At 36.6% G+C, this 17,180-nt stretch overlaps 2 protein-coding genes and 1 non-coding gene across 3 annotated transcripts; all 3 read right to left on the bottom strand.

Moving 5' to 3' along the window:
* Positions 1-2,411: 2,411 nt before the first annotated feature.
* On the bottom strand, positions 2,412-4,010 carry LOC148960199 (uncharacterized). The gene is made up of 2 exons (XM_089108569.1): positions 3,454-4,010; positions 2,412-3,137 (listed from the first exon to the last, which is right to left on the bottom strand). The coding sequence occupies exons 1-2, from the start codon at positions 3,719-3,721 to the stop codon at positions 2,686-2,688; spliced, it is 720 nt and encodes a 239-aa protein (XP_088964695.1). The 5' UTR covers positions 3,722-4,010; the 3' UTR covers positions 2,412-2,685.
* Positions 4,011-4,081: 71 nt separating this feature from the next.
* Positions 4,082-7,810, bottom strand: LOC148960200 (uncharacterized). Its single transcript, XM_089108558.1, has one exon. It carries the CDS (start codon positions 7,560-7,562, stop codon positions 4,554-4,556), a length of 3,009 nt encoding a protein of 1,002 aa, XP_088964684.1. The 5' UTR covers positions 7,563-7,810; the 3' UTR covers positions 4,082-4,553.
* Positions 7,811-10,770: 2,960 nt separating this feature from the next.
* LOC135689803 (perforin-like protein 1) lies at positions 10,771-16,817 on the bottom strand. The gene is made up of 3 exons (XR_016143781.1): positions 16,606-16,817; positions 11,826-13,045; positions 10,771-11,468 (listed from the first exon to the last, which is right to left on the bottom strand). It is a non-coding gene; the product is annotated as a perforin-like protein 1 (transcript).
* Positions 16,818-17,180: the final 363 nt, after the last annotated feature.

Raw genomic sequence — 17,180 nt, forward strand, 5'->3', positions numbered from 1 at the left:
TCAAGGAACAATCAAAACGAGAAATAAATGGAGAAGCAACGCCTTATAGAATCGATTCTTAGAAGAAGATTCAAGCTATTGAGTCATATTGATCAGGTATACCAAACAATGGCTAGAAACTAGCGACAAAAAAATTGATATTCTGTCAAATTTTTCTTTCTGAAATATACAAGTTATTCTGTACGAGGCAGATCCCAATATGCAATGACAGTTGTGTGGCCTCCTCTCCCAATTTCGTGCTCCTTGTTAGATAAATTCGTGATGTAGTAAAAGGAAGAGGTGTTCGAGCAGCAAACGATCTAATGCTAACCAGGGGGATAGATATTGCCAAAATTGGAATCTACTTTTTGAATAACCCCGATGCCTACCAAAAAATGTTCCATTGTTATGGCGATGAATTAAATCTGTAAAGAATCAAAGAAATTGCCAATTTGAGAGTGAACATTTATTCTATTTCGTGTTGAAAGCTAATAAACAAAGAGTCATATCTTCGAAAGTGATGCAGAACTAACTCTTTGTTCCTTAGTTTTATCCATTAGTGATTTGGAAACGTGGAACTATTTTCTCAAAACCTAGCTGGCATCCAAAAAGCTGATGCTGCTTGCCTGCAATCTGTACAGATAATTCTTCAACACTGTAAGGTGTATTTTAGGCATTTAAGCTGTTGAATTCAAAAGTACATTTTAACCCTGTGTCTTTTATCTCTTTCACCCTGTCGAAATTTTGAATCTCTGATTCGAGTTGCAATAACAATTTTTTAGAATTGCAGAAAACTTGTATCCTTATCCTCAATATTGATTAGACGCAAATTCTCTTCATTTTAGTTTTCAGGTGAAAAACAGAGCTGATTTTTTAGGAGCATTTGTATACAAGAAATTTAAAGGCTTTCAAAGACTCTCATAAGTTGTATTAAGCAGCGTTGGCCAGTCGTTGAGTCTGATGTAATAGAAAAACGATATTTTTTTTAATGCATATCAACTTCAAGAGTATATTAAACATAATGCATTGTTGAATGAAATCAATTGAATTGAATTGGTTGAGTAAAATTGGTTTGAGTTGAGTTTCATTGCACACAGTCACGTTATTCATGGACACTTTTCTACATTTTCAAGGCCAGTATATGTCTTATTAACTTGAAACATGATTCTGAGAATGTAGAAGGTAGTTTAATTTTTATTCAACATCAAAGCTTCATTGTTTTCCGTTGTGCTTAATATTGATTTATATTCTTATTTCTTAGCTTGGTGCAATTTCACCCTGATCCGACAAAACTGTTGTTGTTCTCATCGTCAGCTGATAGTTGCATTCGGATTTGGGATCTCAATACTAGCACGTGAGTGATGACGAAAGAAGCAGCAAATGCTATGTTTATGTACTGCACGTTATGAGTTTGTTATCTCTAGCGAAATTTAGGTTGTAGGGTTGTCTATGGCGACAAGCGGTTTCCTTAGAAGGGTGGAGCTTGGTCATTTGCGCATAGAAAACTGGATAATTTTAACTTTTGTTAGGTTTTTTTCAATGGAATTTTATTATAGATAACAAGCATTCAAGAATCTAGCCATGGAAAATCACTTGAAAATGAGCACGCACTTTAAATTTTAGTTTTATTAGCTCAAGGCAAATGTATTATTGTTTCATTCTTTATAATTCCTAGATGCATTTCGACGCTAAAAGGCCACTACAGTAATGTCACTTCTCTATTATTCTTGGAAGACATAGAGAAAATGATCAGGTAGTCATGTCATGAAGTTTGCCTGGTATCTTCAAGTCGGAACAGCGATTCAGAGACCTACTACCTAGGATACTCGATTAGGAAGAAGCCTCTTTGAGATAATGATTTTTAAATGGAGCTAGGGATCTAGGAGTGAAAGAGTAATAAAGATAATATCATTGGACAACAGGGTCAGTACGGGCGACTGAATGAAATGAACTTTGAAAATAATATGAAGAATCTATACTGTTGGATCGCAAAACTAACCAATTTCAAAACTAATTGTTAACTATTCAATGGTCCTAACAGCTTTATGACTTAGTATTCTGTGTTGAGTCTATACTTTGTAGCATTTACCGTACAATTTTGTTTACTACAGTGCTGGACGTGACAAAGTTGTAATATTGTGGGATCTTGCCACAAGGAAATCATTAAAAACTATACCAGTCTATGAGGTAAGGATTGTTTCTTTTAACGAGAGGTAACAACGTATTTGCGCTCATTAGAACGTGTGGAGTCGTATAAAATTGCCAAACTTAAATGGGATCACTCACTTAAATGGGATTTCTTAAATGGCCCTATTTATTTAGAATGTCCCAGTCAAATGAAACGTCCCACTTCGTTGGGAAAAATGAACAGCCCTTAACTTAGGCGAGATTATCAGTTCTGAATTGAAGTAAATATTTTGTTAAATGTTTCGTTTATTGCTCCTCTATTCCTTCTTCAAATCCCTGTTGGAGGTTCGAGGCCCGAACTTTGACCTGATATGTTTTTTTTGATTTGCCAAAAAAGAAAAATTGTTTTCAATAAGTAAAGAAGCCAAGACTTAAGCAAGAACGAGTCATGTTTTTTGACTGAAAAATCTTTGATACACAAACTCAATTTAATATACAAATGTTTAAAAATGCCATCTACAAAAGACTTATTGAGGTATTAAAAATTCGACACATCAAATAATTGGAAAGTTAAGTATATTAAAATTTTTGTTTCTTCAAATTGCGTAAAGGTGGCAACGATCTTGGTTTTGCCCCAAGTGCAGGCAACAGCATGTTTCTTCCTAGTGGTTTTGGTGACGTAAGAGATGGACTATACAAAAGTCCACTTTGCTGTGGTTTGATGCCAGTGTCTGAGTCGCTGCCTGAATCTGAGGGGCTTGATGCGTCTAATGAACTGGAACTCCCAATGGCCTTTTTGGTTTTTTTGTCACCTTTGCTTTGGCTCTCGTCACTCATTTCGATATCTGATATCAGATCGTCGATTTCAACATCGTCGTCAAAACCCAAATCTTTAGCCATCTGCTTTTGTTTAGATGGAATTTTTGTGATCTTTGAAGATGATTTTGTCTTTTTTGTCTTTTGTTTTGCCACGAACGAGCTAAGCATGTCATCTTCCTCTTCATCAATTCCAAACTTGTTTGAACTAACTTCTGTCAAAAGAAAATGGTGAAAAAGATCATTCAAATCCACAAGAACATCTCTTTGCCAGTTCTTAATTCAGCAAACGTGAACATGTTTTTGCTGAAACTAATTGTTAAAATGCTTCTAAACTTTTTTATTATCGTTTCAGTTTCACAAAGGTGATGCATGTTTTTTGACAAGCAAATACAGCCTAAAATTGTTCGCTGTTTAACTATAGCTGTCAATGAAATTAATAACAATACAAAAATATACAGACAATGTGACAACTATCACAAGTATTCCATTTCTAGTTCTTCAAAATATCACAAATATCATTATCCTGACCTTCTTTTTGCTCTTCTTTTCTCCCATGTCCTCTTTCTGCAGCGTGGTTTTTGTGAGAATTAACTTCATTGGTGTTCTTTTCAGCTGGAGTACAGTCCTTGACGGGGGTGTCTCCAAGTTTCTTCTCTTGCTTTTCATCTTCCTCCAGTGGCTCTATAGCCTCAACATAATCATATTCATGAAGATGATTAGCAAGATAATCTTCTTCTACTGTAATGTCTTCAGTGACATTATATTCGCCCTCAAACTCCATAATTTCTTCGGACATGTCCAAAAAAGCGTCATCGTCGCCAAAAGTCACATCTTCCTTTTCACTCGATTTTTCTGCTGACTTTTCTTTATCAGAGGCGCAATCTTTTACTGATTTTGTTCTTTCATCATTGTTGCTTTCTTCCGAAGACTGGCTGTGTTCTTCAAAGTCAGATTCGTAACTACTGGAAGAGCTCTCTTTGTTGGCCAAATTCTCTTTAGTGCTAATGGTAAAAATTATAAACGTTTATCAAACAAGTAGATTTACTCGTTTTTATTGGCATAAGATAAAGTAACATTTAACAACATGGATTAATATGTACAGATAGGAATGATGGTATTTAGGGATGGGCGTAGTTAAAACTGTAATGTCCTAGATATTGAAATATGATTGGGATCAGAATTGGAATAAGCATCAAAGAACCCTCCTCTTCATCTCCATTTTAAGTACTGCAAAAATAATCAAGCCACTCTCCCATTGTCAAAATTTGAAATAAGCCCCATTTTTTTCCCGACTCATTAAATGACCTTAATGATTCTGATGAAGATAAAGACATTTTCATTGACTAAATCTTGGTTGCAACATTCTCTATAATCAATAAATTAGAATATTAAAGTCGTCAATATTAATCTTTTTCAAAGATATTTTTCAGACATCTTTTTTTTAAGCATCCTTCCCTGGAGCATAAATAACTAGATAGGTCCCTTCTTAGTGGCATTACTCAACTTTTACGGAATATCTACCAAAACTAAATAAGGAATTTCGTGAACAAAGACGTGGACAAAGTTCATGAAGATAAAGCATGTCTACAAAATACATTTATAAACATATTTAAAGCTCTATGTTTAACTTACTTTTCAGTTTCAACTGTCTGGTGATTCTCCATTTCACTGAGTGTTGTTTGAAGCTGCTCGCATTTTAAAAGCAATTCTTTTTTCTCGGATTTCAGCTCGTGAATCTCATCATATGCTTTCTCTAAATTGTTCTCTGTGTTCTTGAGAATCCGAGATGTTGTCTTCTGCTTCTCTAGTTGCTTTTCGAAGACTCCCTTTCCTTGTTTCAACTCATTGTTGTCTGTTTCAAGCTCTTTTGTCTTCTTCTTTAATTCAGTAACTATTCGTTCCAACTTTTTCGTCTCATCGACTAATTTTTTGTTCTCCTTGTCAAGCTGCTGAATACTTTGATTTTTTGCTTTTAATTCTTCTGCTTTTTCATCAACCATTTTAGACAACAATTCGTTGTTTCCACTTCTTTTCTGCATCAAAAGCAGTTCTGCCTCTTTTTCTTTCAGCTTAAATTTGGCAGTTTCAAGTTCTTCCTTTATGTGTTGCTTCTGTGCCTCCAAATCTTTCTCTTTTGCTGCTGACCTTTTAGCAATCATCTCTATGTTAGCTTCAGTATCGGACAAGGTAGAGGCAAGATCATCAAATTTTCTTTGCCAGTCCTCAGCTTCTTTCTTCAAAGCATCCATGCTAGATATGGCCTCATTGTCCTCACCTTTCTTAGCTTCCAGCTTTAAGTTGAGGACTTTAAGTTCTTCTTCCAGTTTCTGTTGCTGAAGATCTTTCACATCAAGTGTCTTCTTAATCTCATAATTATGCTTCTGGATTAGCTTTTCTCTTTCCTTCATCTCTTCAAGTTTCATAGACAGCTCTCGAAGTTTTTCAGATAGCTCATTTTCCTTTCCAGCAACAGTTATGCGATGCTTCTGTTTTTGCTCGCAACTAGCGACTTGTTCTTTCAGTTTCATGTTTTCAGTAAGCAGTTCTTCTCTGCTTTTTGTCAGCTCATCAATTGTTGATATAGCTTGCTCCAGATCTTTCTTAGAGTTGTTTTGCCAATGCATTTTTTCTTGTTTTGCTTGCTCTTCTGTTGTACAAAGCTTTTTCTCAAGCATGTCACATATATTTTCTCGGTCTTTGATCTTCTTAAACAGGTCAGCTTGCTTTGCATAAGACTGTCCAATTTCTTCTTTTTTTGATTTCAACTCTGCTTTCAAATTTGAGCAGCTGCTTTCTAACTCAGTAACGCGACCATTTATTTTGGCTATCGAAGATTTGGCAGCATCTTGCTCTCTGTTTTCTTCTTGTAGCTTTTGGATTGTTTTATCCAGATCCGTAACAATGTCGGTTTGCATATCAAGCTTTTCCTTAAGATTCAGGTTATCCTCCACAAGCTTCTTTTCTTGTGACCTTGCTTGTTGAAGCTGCTCATTTAATTTTTGACTTTCTATTTGATAATTTTGTTCCTTGGTGTGAATATCTGCCTGTATTTGTTTGATCTTCTTCATTAGATCTGATACTTGGCCTTTGGCAGACACCTTCTCTTTTTCAAAGGTTTGAATCTTTTCCTTGATATCTTTCGAACGCTCTGTTGCTTCTTGTTTCTTTGCTTCGAGATCTTTCTCCAACTTGATAATCTGAGCCTTAAGTGCAGCAACTTCATCAAGTGATTTTGCAAGGTCATCCTTAAGTATTTTGTTCTCTTCAGTCAAAGGTGCTGTTGTTACCTTGGTATTTTCCTGTATTTCTTTCAAAGATGTCTCTAATGTTTTGATTGTTGCATTTTTCTGTTCCAAAATACTCTCTAGGTCGATGCAGCTTTTCTCCAGATCAACATTGGCATCAAGAACTTTGTCTAACTTTTCATTGAGATCTTCTTGCTCTTCCTTAAATGATGTTTGAAGATTTTCTTTCTCCTTCAACAAACCTTCGATTTTAGAGCTTTGATTATCGAGTTGATCCATGACTGATTGAAACTTCTCCCGCTCGATGCTGTTGTCAACTTTCTCTGTGAGTTCTCTATGTTTTTCTTCCATATCTAAGAGCTGTTTTGAGTAGGCCTGTGCTTGAACCTCTGCATCTGTTAATTTTCTTTTCAAGGAAATGTTCTCCTGCTCAAATTCGGCAAGACTTGTTTCTAATTTTCTTTCTTGCTCTTTTGTTGATTTCACATTCTCCTCGTGGCTCAATTCTTCATGGAGCAGTTTTCCTTGAAGCTCTTTCAAAAGTTGTCTCAACTCTTCATTTTTCTTATTAAGGTCTTCAATCTCCCTTTTTTTGACTAGTTGATCTTTCTTCAATTGATTCAACTCTTCTTTAAGCTTTAATGTTTCTTTGTCAGGATTTATGTCTTGTAGTTCCTCTACTTTTATATGCAGTTGCTCGATCTCCCTGCATTTTTCTAAAATTAGTGTCTCAGAGGCATCTAGCTGCCCATTGCCGTCTTTGTAGCTGGTGAAGTTTTGAAATTGGCTTAGTTGACTTTCCTTTTCTTTCAGATTGCTTTTTAGCTCACCATTCAAAGCTTCTAAGCACTGCAGTTTTGCCTTTTTGCTCTTAAGGTCGACTTTCAGGGCCTGTTTTTCTTTTAAAAGTCTGTCAATATCATCCTGTCTGTACAGAACAACTGCTTCCAACTCAGATTGAGCTTTTTCTAGTTCTGCAGCAGTTTGCTCAAACTTTTGCTTGAATTCTTTAGCTTCGAATTGATATCTTTCAATTTCATTACCAAAATCAGCTCTCACCTCTTGAAATTTTTCCTCCATGAGTTCTTGCATCAAATTGAGCTGTTGTTCTGCTTCTATGACTTCACCTCTGTCCATCATGGAGTTATAGTCGGAGACAAGAGACCTGTTTTCGTCATGAAGTCGTTCAAGATCATGATGATATTTTCTCAACTTCTTTTTTATTTCTTCATTTTCTAAGAGCAGTTCGTCAATCTCACCCTGACATTCTTCTTTGCTCTGCTTGACTTCGAGCTTCAAGCGTTTTTCAACCATTAACTCTTGCTCCAATTGCTTCATTTTCCGTTTGATGATAATAAGCTCTTCGATTTCATTTTCCCTCTGTTTTGACATCTGAATGCGAGGGAAGTTTGGTCTTTAGACTTTAGGTTCTTTTTACAGGGAAAAGGAAGATATATTTATATGAATACTGTGAATTATTGTAAGTGACTCATTTATACATAGGAGGTGTTTCTTCATATTGAGTAATTCATACAAGGTTCATTTTGTGTTTAAGATATAGAGTAGCTATCACTCACCAGCTTCTCGTTGTCAAGTTCCTCTCGCAGTTTGATAATCTGCAATTTCTGCGACTTCAGAAGACTTTCCATCGATTGCTGCATTTGTATACGTTGTTCCCTTTCATGTTCAATGACCCCTAAAATGGCATTGACGTGAAGTAATAGGAATGTCAATAATAGGAATATTATGACGACTGGACAAAATAAAAATTTTCTTTGAAATCTTCCTCTCCTTTGAAATTAGATCGTTGAGGCACGTTAATTCACGAAAGATACACGTGTGAAACTAGTCTATTTTCAGAAAAATTGACAAGTTTTGAAGAAAAATCTTCAAAAGAACCAATAGTTTTCGAGAAATTGAAGATTGCTCATCTCCAGTTCCGAGGATCCTACTCATTTTTGCAAAATTAATCCACTTCATGTAATTTTGAAGATAGTAATGATTTGGTGACATTTCCTTTGTTATGAAGCTAAATTTAGTCTCTGAAATCTCTGGAATATCTTTTAGATTGCTTATAACTGTCGAATACGCGTTATTCTGCTTACCCAGTGCAAGGTGAAGCTCATTTGTAGCTTTCTTTAGTTGCCTTTTAGCAGCTTCAAGCTTCTCTTGCAGTTGTGTTTCTTTGACCTGAGACTCAGTCAGGGTCATTTGGGCATGATCGAGATCTGCTTGCAATTTCTTTATAACCGCCTTCCTAGCATTGATCTCATCTTGAGCTTGTTTGACTCTGTGTAAAGGATGTTTAATTAAGTTAAAGTCGATTAAATTATAACATGCTAAAAAGAAGTTCATAGCTGACCAGAAGATGTTTAAAATGAATGAATTTACCTCGTGTTAAGTGACTTGATTTCGTACTGGCGAACATCGGGTCCGTTTTCAAGCCATTGATCAATTTTAGCCAAATGAAGGCCTTCTGGGGTATCCGCTGTTCTCTCCTCTTGGAAATATAGTTTCCTTCTGAGATTTTCAAGTTGGTTGAACCATACTTTGCCTAACTTTGTAGGCGTTGCACTGTTGCTTGAATGATACCCTAAATTGAGAGAAAACCTTACATTATTACTATAATTGGTAAGGGATTCTAGTTATTGTTCGTTATTGCTTACAAAATTGGGCCTTTAGATTTTTTAGATGTAGTAGTATAAAAAATTGTTAGGTTTATACATTGAAATACCAATGTTTATCATTCGTTCGAAAATTCGATGCAGTTGTGTCCATGCAAGGGTTTCTTACCTGCTTTCATTTCGATTCTCGATTAACTTTCGTGAGACAAATTTTACAAGGTAGATTGTTCTAATATACAACGAAAGACGTACTTACCGTTAATATTTGTGGTATGAGATGCATATCCCTTGGTATACCAACGATAACTTGCATCTGTGTTTCCATTATTGTCCTGGGAGTAACGTGGTGCGTGCACCGTCTCCTCGTGAACTTTCCGTGCGGCATGACCGTTGAAAAACCGATTCTCGCCGTTCCTCATGCATATCCAACAACGGACGCTACCGTCCGAACTGAAACTCGCCATTTCGCCGTCTGCTGTGTGCTCGTAAGAAACACAAGAACACGAAACCAAGTGCAAATCCACAAGTGGAATGCACCGATACTCACAGTTGTGAAAACTGAAGCATGATTTGTCTAATCATGGTGCGCCCTTTTATACATGACGGTGGCCGCCTCCAGATGATTGTTACGTCAAATTGATATTTTGTTACGGGAATTTGGGACGATTTTGGATGAAGTATATTGAAAGTTAACTAAACTTAATCTAAGCTAATGAATCTGTTATTTTTCGAAAAGCTTGCTCTGTTAAACTACAATCCTGGCCAAAAGTTGTTGTAATGGCTTGCGAATTGTAGTCCTTTTGAACAAATGCGCTCCCCACCCCCCACAGTCAATGTTGATACACTTATTTCTAATCATTTCGATTGTCGTTACTTTGGTATTTTCGAGAAAACCAATTTTGCTGCAGGGGTGGGGGGTTTTGATAACTTTATTGGGGTAAAGTTGCAGTTTTATTGGGTTTCTTCTCAAGTCCACTAACCTTTTGGCCAGGATTGTAGTTACATCAAGACCCCGTTTACAATACAGAAGAAAGAACGGAACTCTCTGGTTCTGTGCCTGAAAAAGCGATAATAGGCCTTGTGTTTACACTAGGCATCTTGGTTCCGTGCTAGTTTGGAAAGGCTTCTTTGATTTTTCTGTCGCTAACATGCGAAACACTAGTTTTCTTTAGTGTAAACGGCTAAGAACGGAAGGTTTTGGTTACAGTGTAGATGCAATGAAAAAAGCGGTATCGTGCCCAAACAAAACGGAACCAAACAGTTCCGTTCTTTTTTCAGTAGTGTAAGCGAGGTTTAATGCTATCTCTTACTAGTAATTAATAGTATTGAAGCCAATAGACACAGGTAGGATTAAAAAGCTTTCAACACAGGCATTTTCTTTGTCTCCTGTCGTTTCTTTTTCCTGATTCGCCAGCACCTCTATAAGGACCATTATGGAAACAACGTCAGCTAGACCTTTCAATGCTATCCTTAACATTGAAATTAGGGGTGTTCATCTTTTGTTATTAATGTAAACTATTGTATTATATTATTTTTAACTTTATAATTTATAAACACTTTAAGTGTGGCAAATTATATTTTTATTCATAATTACAGAAATGCAAGAAACTTTCGAAAAGTAGGTAGCCTTTAAACACTAAGTATAAATGCATGAAAGGGAAGCTACATGTTTATTGAAATGGATTGTTTCGTTTGGTCTGTGCCAAAGAGATGACAAATTTGATTTGAAGGATAGTTTGATACTGGGAACTGAAATGAAATCGTGTGTTTAGTATAAAGGAATTTTTTTAAAATGCCAAGATTATGTAGCTTTTGCTAGAAAATTTAAAAAAAGAAATCAGAAAGAAAACCATGCCCCCATGCTTGTCATTATTAAGAGGGTAAAGGTTCTCATTAACAACGGATGCATCGTTACAGCAGGCGCATGGTTTCTAGAAGGGCCTTGGAATGCAAGTTCACCCACATTCCCTTTTACTAATTTTAAAGTCTAGAGTGGCCTAAGCGATTTTTGTTGCGTTGTATAGTTCATTGAACCAAATTCGTTAGTAACATGAATTGTGAGGCAATATTTGGAAACCGAAGCGGGAAAAAGGCATAATAAGGATCTCAGTTCAGTCTGTGAATAAGCAAAGAAGATTTCTCACTTGTAATGACGAAGCAGATATTTCTCTTAATATAAGATATGTAGGGAATATCTCTCACATACGTGCTTCATTCGCTATGATGTCAAATTTTGTCGATCTCAACTTTATTAATCACGATAAAGATATTTCCATGGAATACAAATATAAAAATGACTTAATTCAGTTTCCACGCACTATACGAAGTTTCAAATGTATACAAAAACTTTATGCTGCCAGCAGGATTGTTTTCAAAATATTTCAGATCTCTGTAGGTAAAGATATATATACGTATTTGCTATTGATTTAAAAATGTTTGCAATAAAAGATTTGGAGCTCTAAAAGGTCTTTTAATCAAACCATTGTTTTGTTGGTATAAAACTCCAAAAATGAACCAACTTTGAATTTAATGCTGCCTTCAGTGATAGCCTGCTGTTGATACAACTTGCATTCAGGTTTCGAAAAGGTATAAGCGATGCACTTTTTGTCTTGCCTGCATTTCTCCTTGCATTTGTCTGCATCCGATTCTTTGTTTTGAGCTCTTTCAGATGCGTCTAAATAAACATCAATGATTCTGAAGTTACTATCTCTAATGTTAATGCTATCAATAAAAAGCACCAAGATATTTTTTTCTGCTTTTTTAGCAGTATGGTTACCATCTCCGAACTGGTCGCATATGCTATTTTCATGGCTTACTGCTACACACCTGCTCTCTTCTATGCATGATTTAATGCATTCTCGTTCATCGACGTTTATTGTACGGAACTGTGTTTGGCCTAACTTTAGCCCTTTGAATTTGGTGTAACTTTGCAGTGCTTCACAAGAATCAACTATTCCTTTCTCTTTCAAGTAATGACAATAGGTTGACTTAGATTCGTTAACAAGTTTGTAAATTCTTTGGTAATCTATACCTTGGCCTTCCATGTACTTCTTTGTAAACAATTCCTCAATTCCAGCCATCTTGTATTTTGTTGGTACAGGGTTATCTTTCACTTCTGATGCCCACTGACTGGTACTACCATTTGGGGGCGGTGGGGCACCTACACTTATTGTCGAAGTTTCAACTCTACTGCGGAACTCTTTAGCTTGCCTGGCCTCTTCCTCGCTAAGACTCGCTGATCCAGCTACCCTCACGATTCCAGAGTAGCTAGCACTCATGGAGACGCTGATTGAACTTTGTTCCAGTTCTTTGTATTTGCTCTTGGTCATTTTGTTTTCATAAATCAGCCGTGCACCAAATGTCACCTGCTTAAGGTAATGTGTTCCATAATAGTCGAAAAAATCAAACACATCTGACTTCTTCTTCAAGAGTGCTGCCTTCATAAGGAATGATTTTGACAATGGCGGGGGTTGCATTTCGTCGATCATTGAAATATAATAATCGCACTTTGCTTGGGAATTCACATAAACTGTTTCTTTAGATCCCACCTCAGCAGAATTCTTTCTGTATTCTGCGCTCGCAGAGAACACAGCTCCCCATCCTCCTATCTCACTTCTGCTGATGCTGCGAGGGACCTCGTAAGCTGATACTGGTCTTGAATTATTTCAGATGTGAATGATGTCACACAAGAGATGTCAGGAACCACAATCAGACCATCTGGCAAGTGATAGCGGCAGTCAGCTGTCCGTTTGCCTTTCGAGTAGTCGCTGTCGAAAATGGGCCTAGTCAATCCTGGGTCGTGACCAATGGCCATTGGGTATCCTTTTAAAATATTGTAGCCAAACAAAGCATAGTCTAGATCCGGGAATGTCTTTGCGGTTGCAGCATCTGTGCAGGTTGTTAAGCCCTTGTTATTTTGTGTTTTGAGAGCACTTGCTTTGACATTCGCTGCAACTGCTTCACGCAAACTGGATCTTGTTGCTGAAAAATTTGAAACCAGCAAGGAAACTACCACGATAGCTAAAACTATCGCAAGAACGCCGAAAACTGTGATTGGTCGCAGTATCCATCGTTTTGCATGCATTTTCCAATTGCTGTCCCTACCAGCCCCATCCTGGCCATCAACGTCGAAAATTGACATATCCTCGATCGATCTTTTTACTTTGCCAATCTTTTGCTTGAGAATGATGTTCTCTTCAAAAAGTCTTCCTGGATCTTTGGCAATTACCGTTGATGAAGACATTTACGTAGCTAAAACAAGAGCATTTTAATGGTTAGAGATTTTAAGAAATTGCTTTTTGTTATCAGGAGGATTGTATTGAGGTTTTGGGAAGACATGCTTACCTCAATACAAATTACAAAAATTTTATTCTGAATTTTCCATTGTCTCTTGCCCTGGCAAAATTCGTACTTATCAATATAAGCACACCCCGCAAATAGTATCTCGATAGGAAATTTCAGGTAAAATCCGCCCAGTGGAAGAAACGCTTTAGGTTTTTCAGCGACCTTCATGTATTAACATCAATAAAGGATCAAGCAAAGATAGTTGCTTCTTTGGCTAAATATGATGTTTCTTGATATGAAGGAAGATAAAAAAACTAATGACTTGAAGATTAGAGGATTTTTTGTTGGCACAAAAGCTAAAAATCCAGGCCCAGGTAAAATTGTGCCTTGTGTCCATTTCCCCTAAAAAGGCATGCTAAGATGGAAAGAGAGATCTAAATTGGCAACCAGTACTGCTTGTTACCTAGCTTTAGAAGTAACTGACAACATGGAATTTTCAAGACCACGGCCAAATTGTACCAAATGTTTTTATCTGCTGTTCAATTTGTTTGCAGAAATAAAAGAATTTTTGGTAGGATTAGGAGGATTGCTTTTGTAAAATTTACTTAAAAGAGTGCATTTTCTAGGAAACTGGAAGCATCAAAATTCGAAAATTTTCTGGCCCTTCAGCGGCAACCATGGTGCCGCCTCGAGTAGTTGCCCGTCCCGGTATACAGATTTGGCAAAAACTATTAGGAAAGTCCGTTATTATCATTTCAAAATGAATGTTGTGAATTATATGCCACACACAGTTAGATTGAAAAAATGTATTGCAGAGGTTTGTGACAGCAACTTAAGAATTTCAGGTAATTATTTCTTAATCAGGTAAATTTGTAGTCCACACCCCCCCCCCCCAACAAGGCTTGCCTCGCGACGGCCCTGCTTTCAACGTTATAATGCTTGATTTTTCGTTATTTCTAACATTTGTTTTGCAATCATCTACTATTTTAGAACAAAATAGAGTGATAGAAGCACAAGAGCCGTTGGGAAATGTGGTTAACGTTAAATCTTTAAATAAAAAATGACTGTATTTGAAATTGTCATTTTCTTTAAAAAACACATTTGCCCCCTCTGCTCCTCCTGGTGAAAGGCAAAGGGCGCTGCCCCCTCGTGCCCCAACCCCCCGTGCCCCCCACCGCTCCGGCGTCCCTGGGCTTAAAGTCAAATCATGTTACTCGCCCACCCAGCTACGGGTACGAGGGTGAGGTTTCGAAAGGTCATTGTATCTAGCGAAAAATGAGCCAACAATTTTATGGCCCTTCCGACACCATAACGAAAGTGTGGCATTGTTTATTGAAGATTAGAAGAAGCTAGCCGAAAAAAATTGTCAATAAAATTCAGCGTAGAAGATGCAATGCTTCTTGTTTTTTTTTATTTTCAAAACCAACTTGAAAATTTTACTGCTTTGCCTACAGATATAAAGAATAGCAAGTCTCATGTTTACCCAGAAAATGATTGTAGCATAAGAGTTCACATGAGGTGTCTTTATTTAATGAGTCTAATTAAAGTTAAATGATTTTTAAAAATCGGTTGATAACCAATTTCTTGTACAACCAGATGATGAACACGTCTTAGGAAAAACTGTTAGCCTGAGCAAAAAGCTGAAGCCTGAGCAAAAAGACAAATTTCTATACTGACAACTCATTCAAGTTACTCTTTTATATTCCTACACAATTCTACAATTAACCCTGTGACCATTACGCATGAAATACGTAGCAACCTTGGGACCATTGCATAAAACATATTTACTTCAGATTTACAAATTACATATTACAGATTACATAAACTATATAATGCTTGCAATTATTAAGTAACAATTTTATAAAACAGACATAAAGAAAGACAAATTAGATAAGAGAGAATTGTTCTAACTATTCTGAGGTCTGGATATATTTTTATTTTACCATGAGAAATTTTGTATATGATTTTATAGATAATTTTTCGTGGCCATAAAGAATTATTTGCAGTAAAGCTTCATGTGAGAAGTTTCTTTATCCTTTGGGGTGTAATATCGCCTTTGCATTGTCGAAGAGATCGCATTTAACTGTATCACAGAGCAGTAAAAAGTGTTCTGTATCCCCCACACCATCATTAATTGGTAACAAACGATCTATATTTTTGCTCAAGTTATGTTAGCGTTTATGAAAGCTCAGCTTACTAAGGCCAACGCGATGCTGTGTAAAACCTTTTGGGTCGTGGATGTTGTAGACAAGTTCAAAATACTCTTAAGACTTTATCGATATCAATATCGGCCTTTAGGCTAAAACAAGAAGCGTAAAGAAATAAGGTTCAATAGTTGCTATGACTGGGTTACCCCCTGATTATACAAATTATGCATTTGCACTCTTCTACTGGACCAAATAAAATGAATACCAAATAAAGTAATTGCCTCATATCACAATAAATATAAAAATCGAACAGTAGAGCCTAAATCAAGTTAAAATAAAACCGGAAAAAGAATTTATATATGATTTATATGACAAAGCATCTTTCTATATAGATAAAAAATGGTTTGGATCAACACAAAAAATTATTTCCATTGCAAGAGGTAAAATGGCTAATTACATGGTTTGAAGTAAATTTTGGGAAACTACCCAGCCATCCACAGCTCTCGTCTCCCGAAACTTTCTTACTTGGTAAAAGGACATCACATTTTGCAGTATGACACTATCATTTATCATGATGACGCATCCAGTATCATTTTTATGCAAAAGCGAAACTGTTTCACTCTAAATTAATCCAGGGGGTCGTCAAGAGCCTGCCCGGGCCTTGGAGGAACTCATAGATTTGGGCCATAAGAGAGCCTATCGTTGCTTCATATTTTAGCTTTATGTAGTTATTGTTGAATCAAGTTACAACAGTTCAACAGTTTTCGTGATAAAGTTCGCATGATAAGTTCGGTGGTAAGACGATGCCCTTTAGAGTTTTGGTTCCAGCTAATTTTGCAAAAAAGAAGAGATTCTCTGAATTCACAATCCCCACTGGTTACGTTACTTAATTCCTTATGCACAAAGATGAGCATAAACCTTTGAACTCAGTCATAAACACAAAGAATACGGAGATAAAGCTTTGCAGTTCGACCGTTGCGCAATGAGAAAGAAATCCAGTGTGTACTGTCTACAAGCGGTATACGTCTTAAAAATCTAGTGTACTTCGGAGCAGCCTTCGGAGCACCAAATAAACCATCTATCGACTAACGTGTTGTTGCCAACCCAATGAGTCTTAGTTTAACGTCTGGAGAACACGGAGCCAGAAAAAAGACGATGTGCCTATTGTGTGTCTTGATTCTAACTAAACTAAAATTGCTGAAATGTAAATGCGATATTACTGTTTCGAGCCAAATGACCCTTGCTTCAATAATTATGCCACATTACAACTTTCCCTCTTTGAAATTCATATTCATTTCATTGCAAAGTTGAGAAATATAAAAAAGCAGTTTATGCTGATACGTCTCATGAATACGAGCAGACAATTTAAGAAAGACCTACCAATGAAAGTGTCCTTCCTCTTGCCTTGAATTGCGAATTTTCCAGCTCTCGTCTTTTGCAAGTTTCCTGCCGTTGTAAATGGAGGATACTGTGTAAGTCTATTTAAAAGTACGAGAACGCTTCAAGATACGGTTTATGTTATTACAGTTGCAGTTGCCTTTCAAAGCCGTCTTAAAAGTGACAGCATTCATTTGCAGAGATAAACAGGGGGTAATCAAGTGTGCATTTTCACACAGACGATAACTGATCCAATCCAGAAACCTTATATGTCGGGTAGACCAAACAGGGAAAATCTTTTGGTGAGTGAGGCAGCCCTCCGTCAAATCTGTCCGTCGCATGAGCTGCGCATGCACTTTAATGCCTGGGCGGAGGGTTGCCTCTCTCTTTTTTAAAGACTTTCGATTTTTTTTGCCCAAAAAAGTAGGATATAAAACTGAACTCTTCTGAGAAAAAAAACTTAAGGGCTGTAAGAAGTCCATTGGTTAGGTTGTGTCATTGCAATTTACAATTTACAATCAATGATTAATTTTGTTCAGTTCGGTTGAGAATATATTTTCCATTATATTTTAAATCAT

This window comes from Rhopilema esculentum, chromosome 5, assembly GCF_057945365.1.
Source record: "Rhopilema esculentum isolate cy_ngs chromosome 5, ASM5794536v1, whole genome shotgun sequence".
NCBI lineage: Eukaryota > Metazoa > Cnidaria > Scyphozoa > Rhizostomeae > Rhizostomatidae > Rhopilema > Rhopilema esculentum.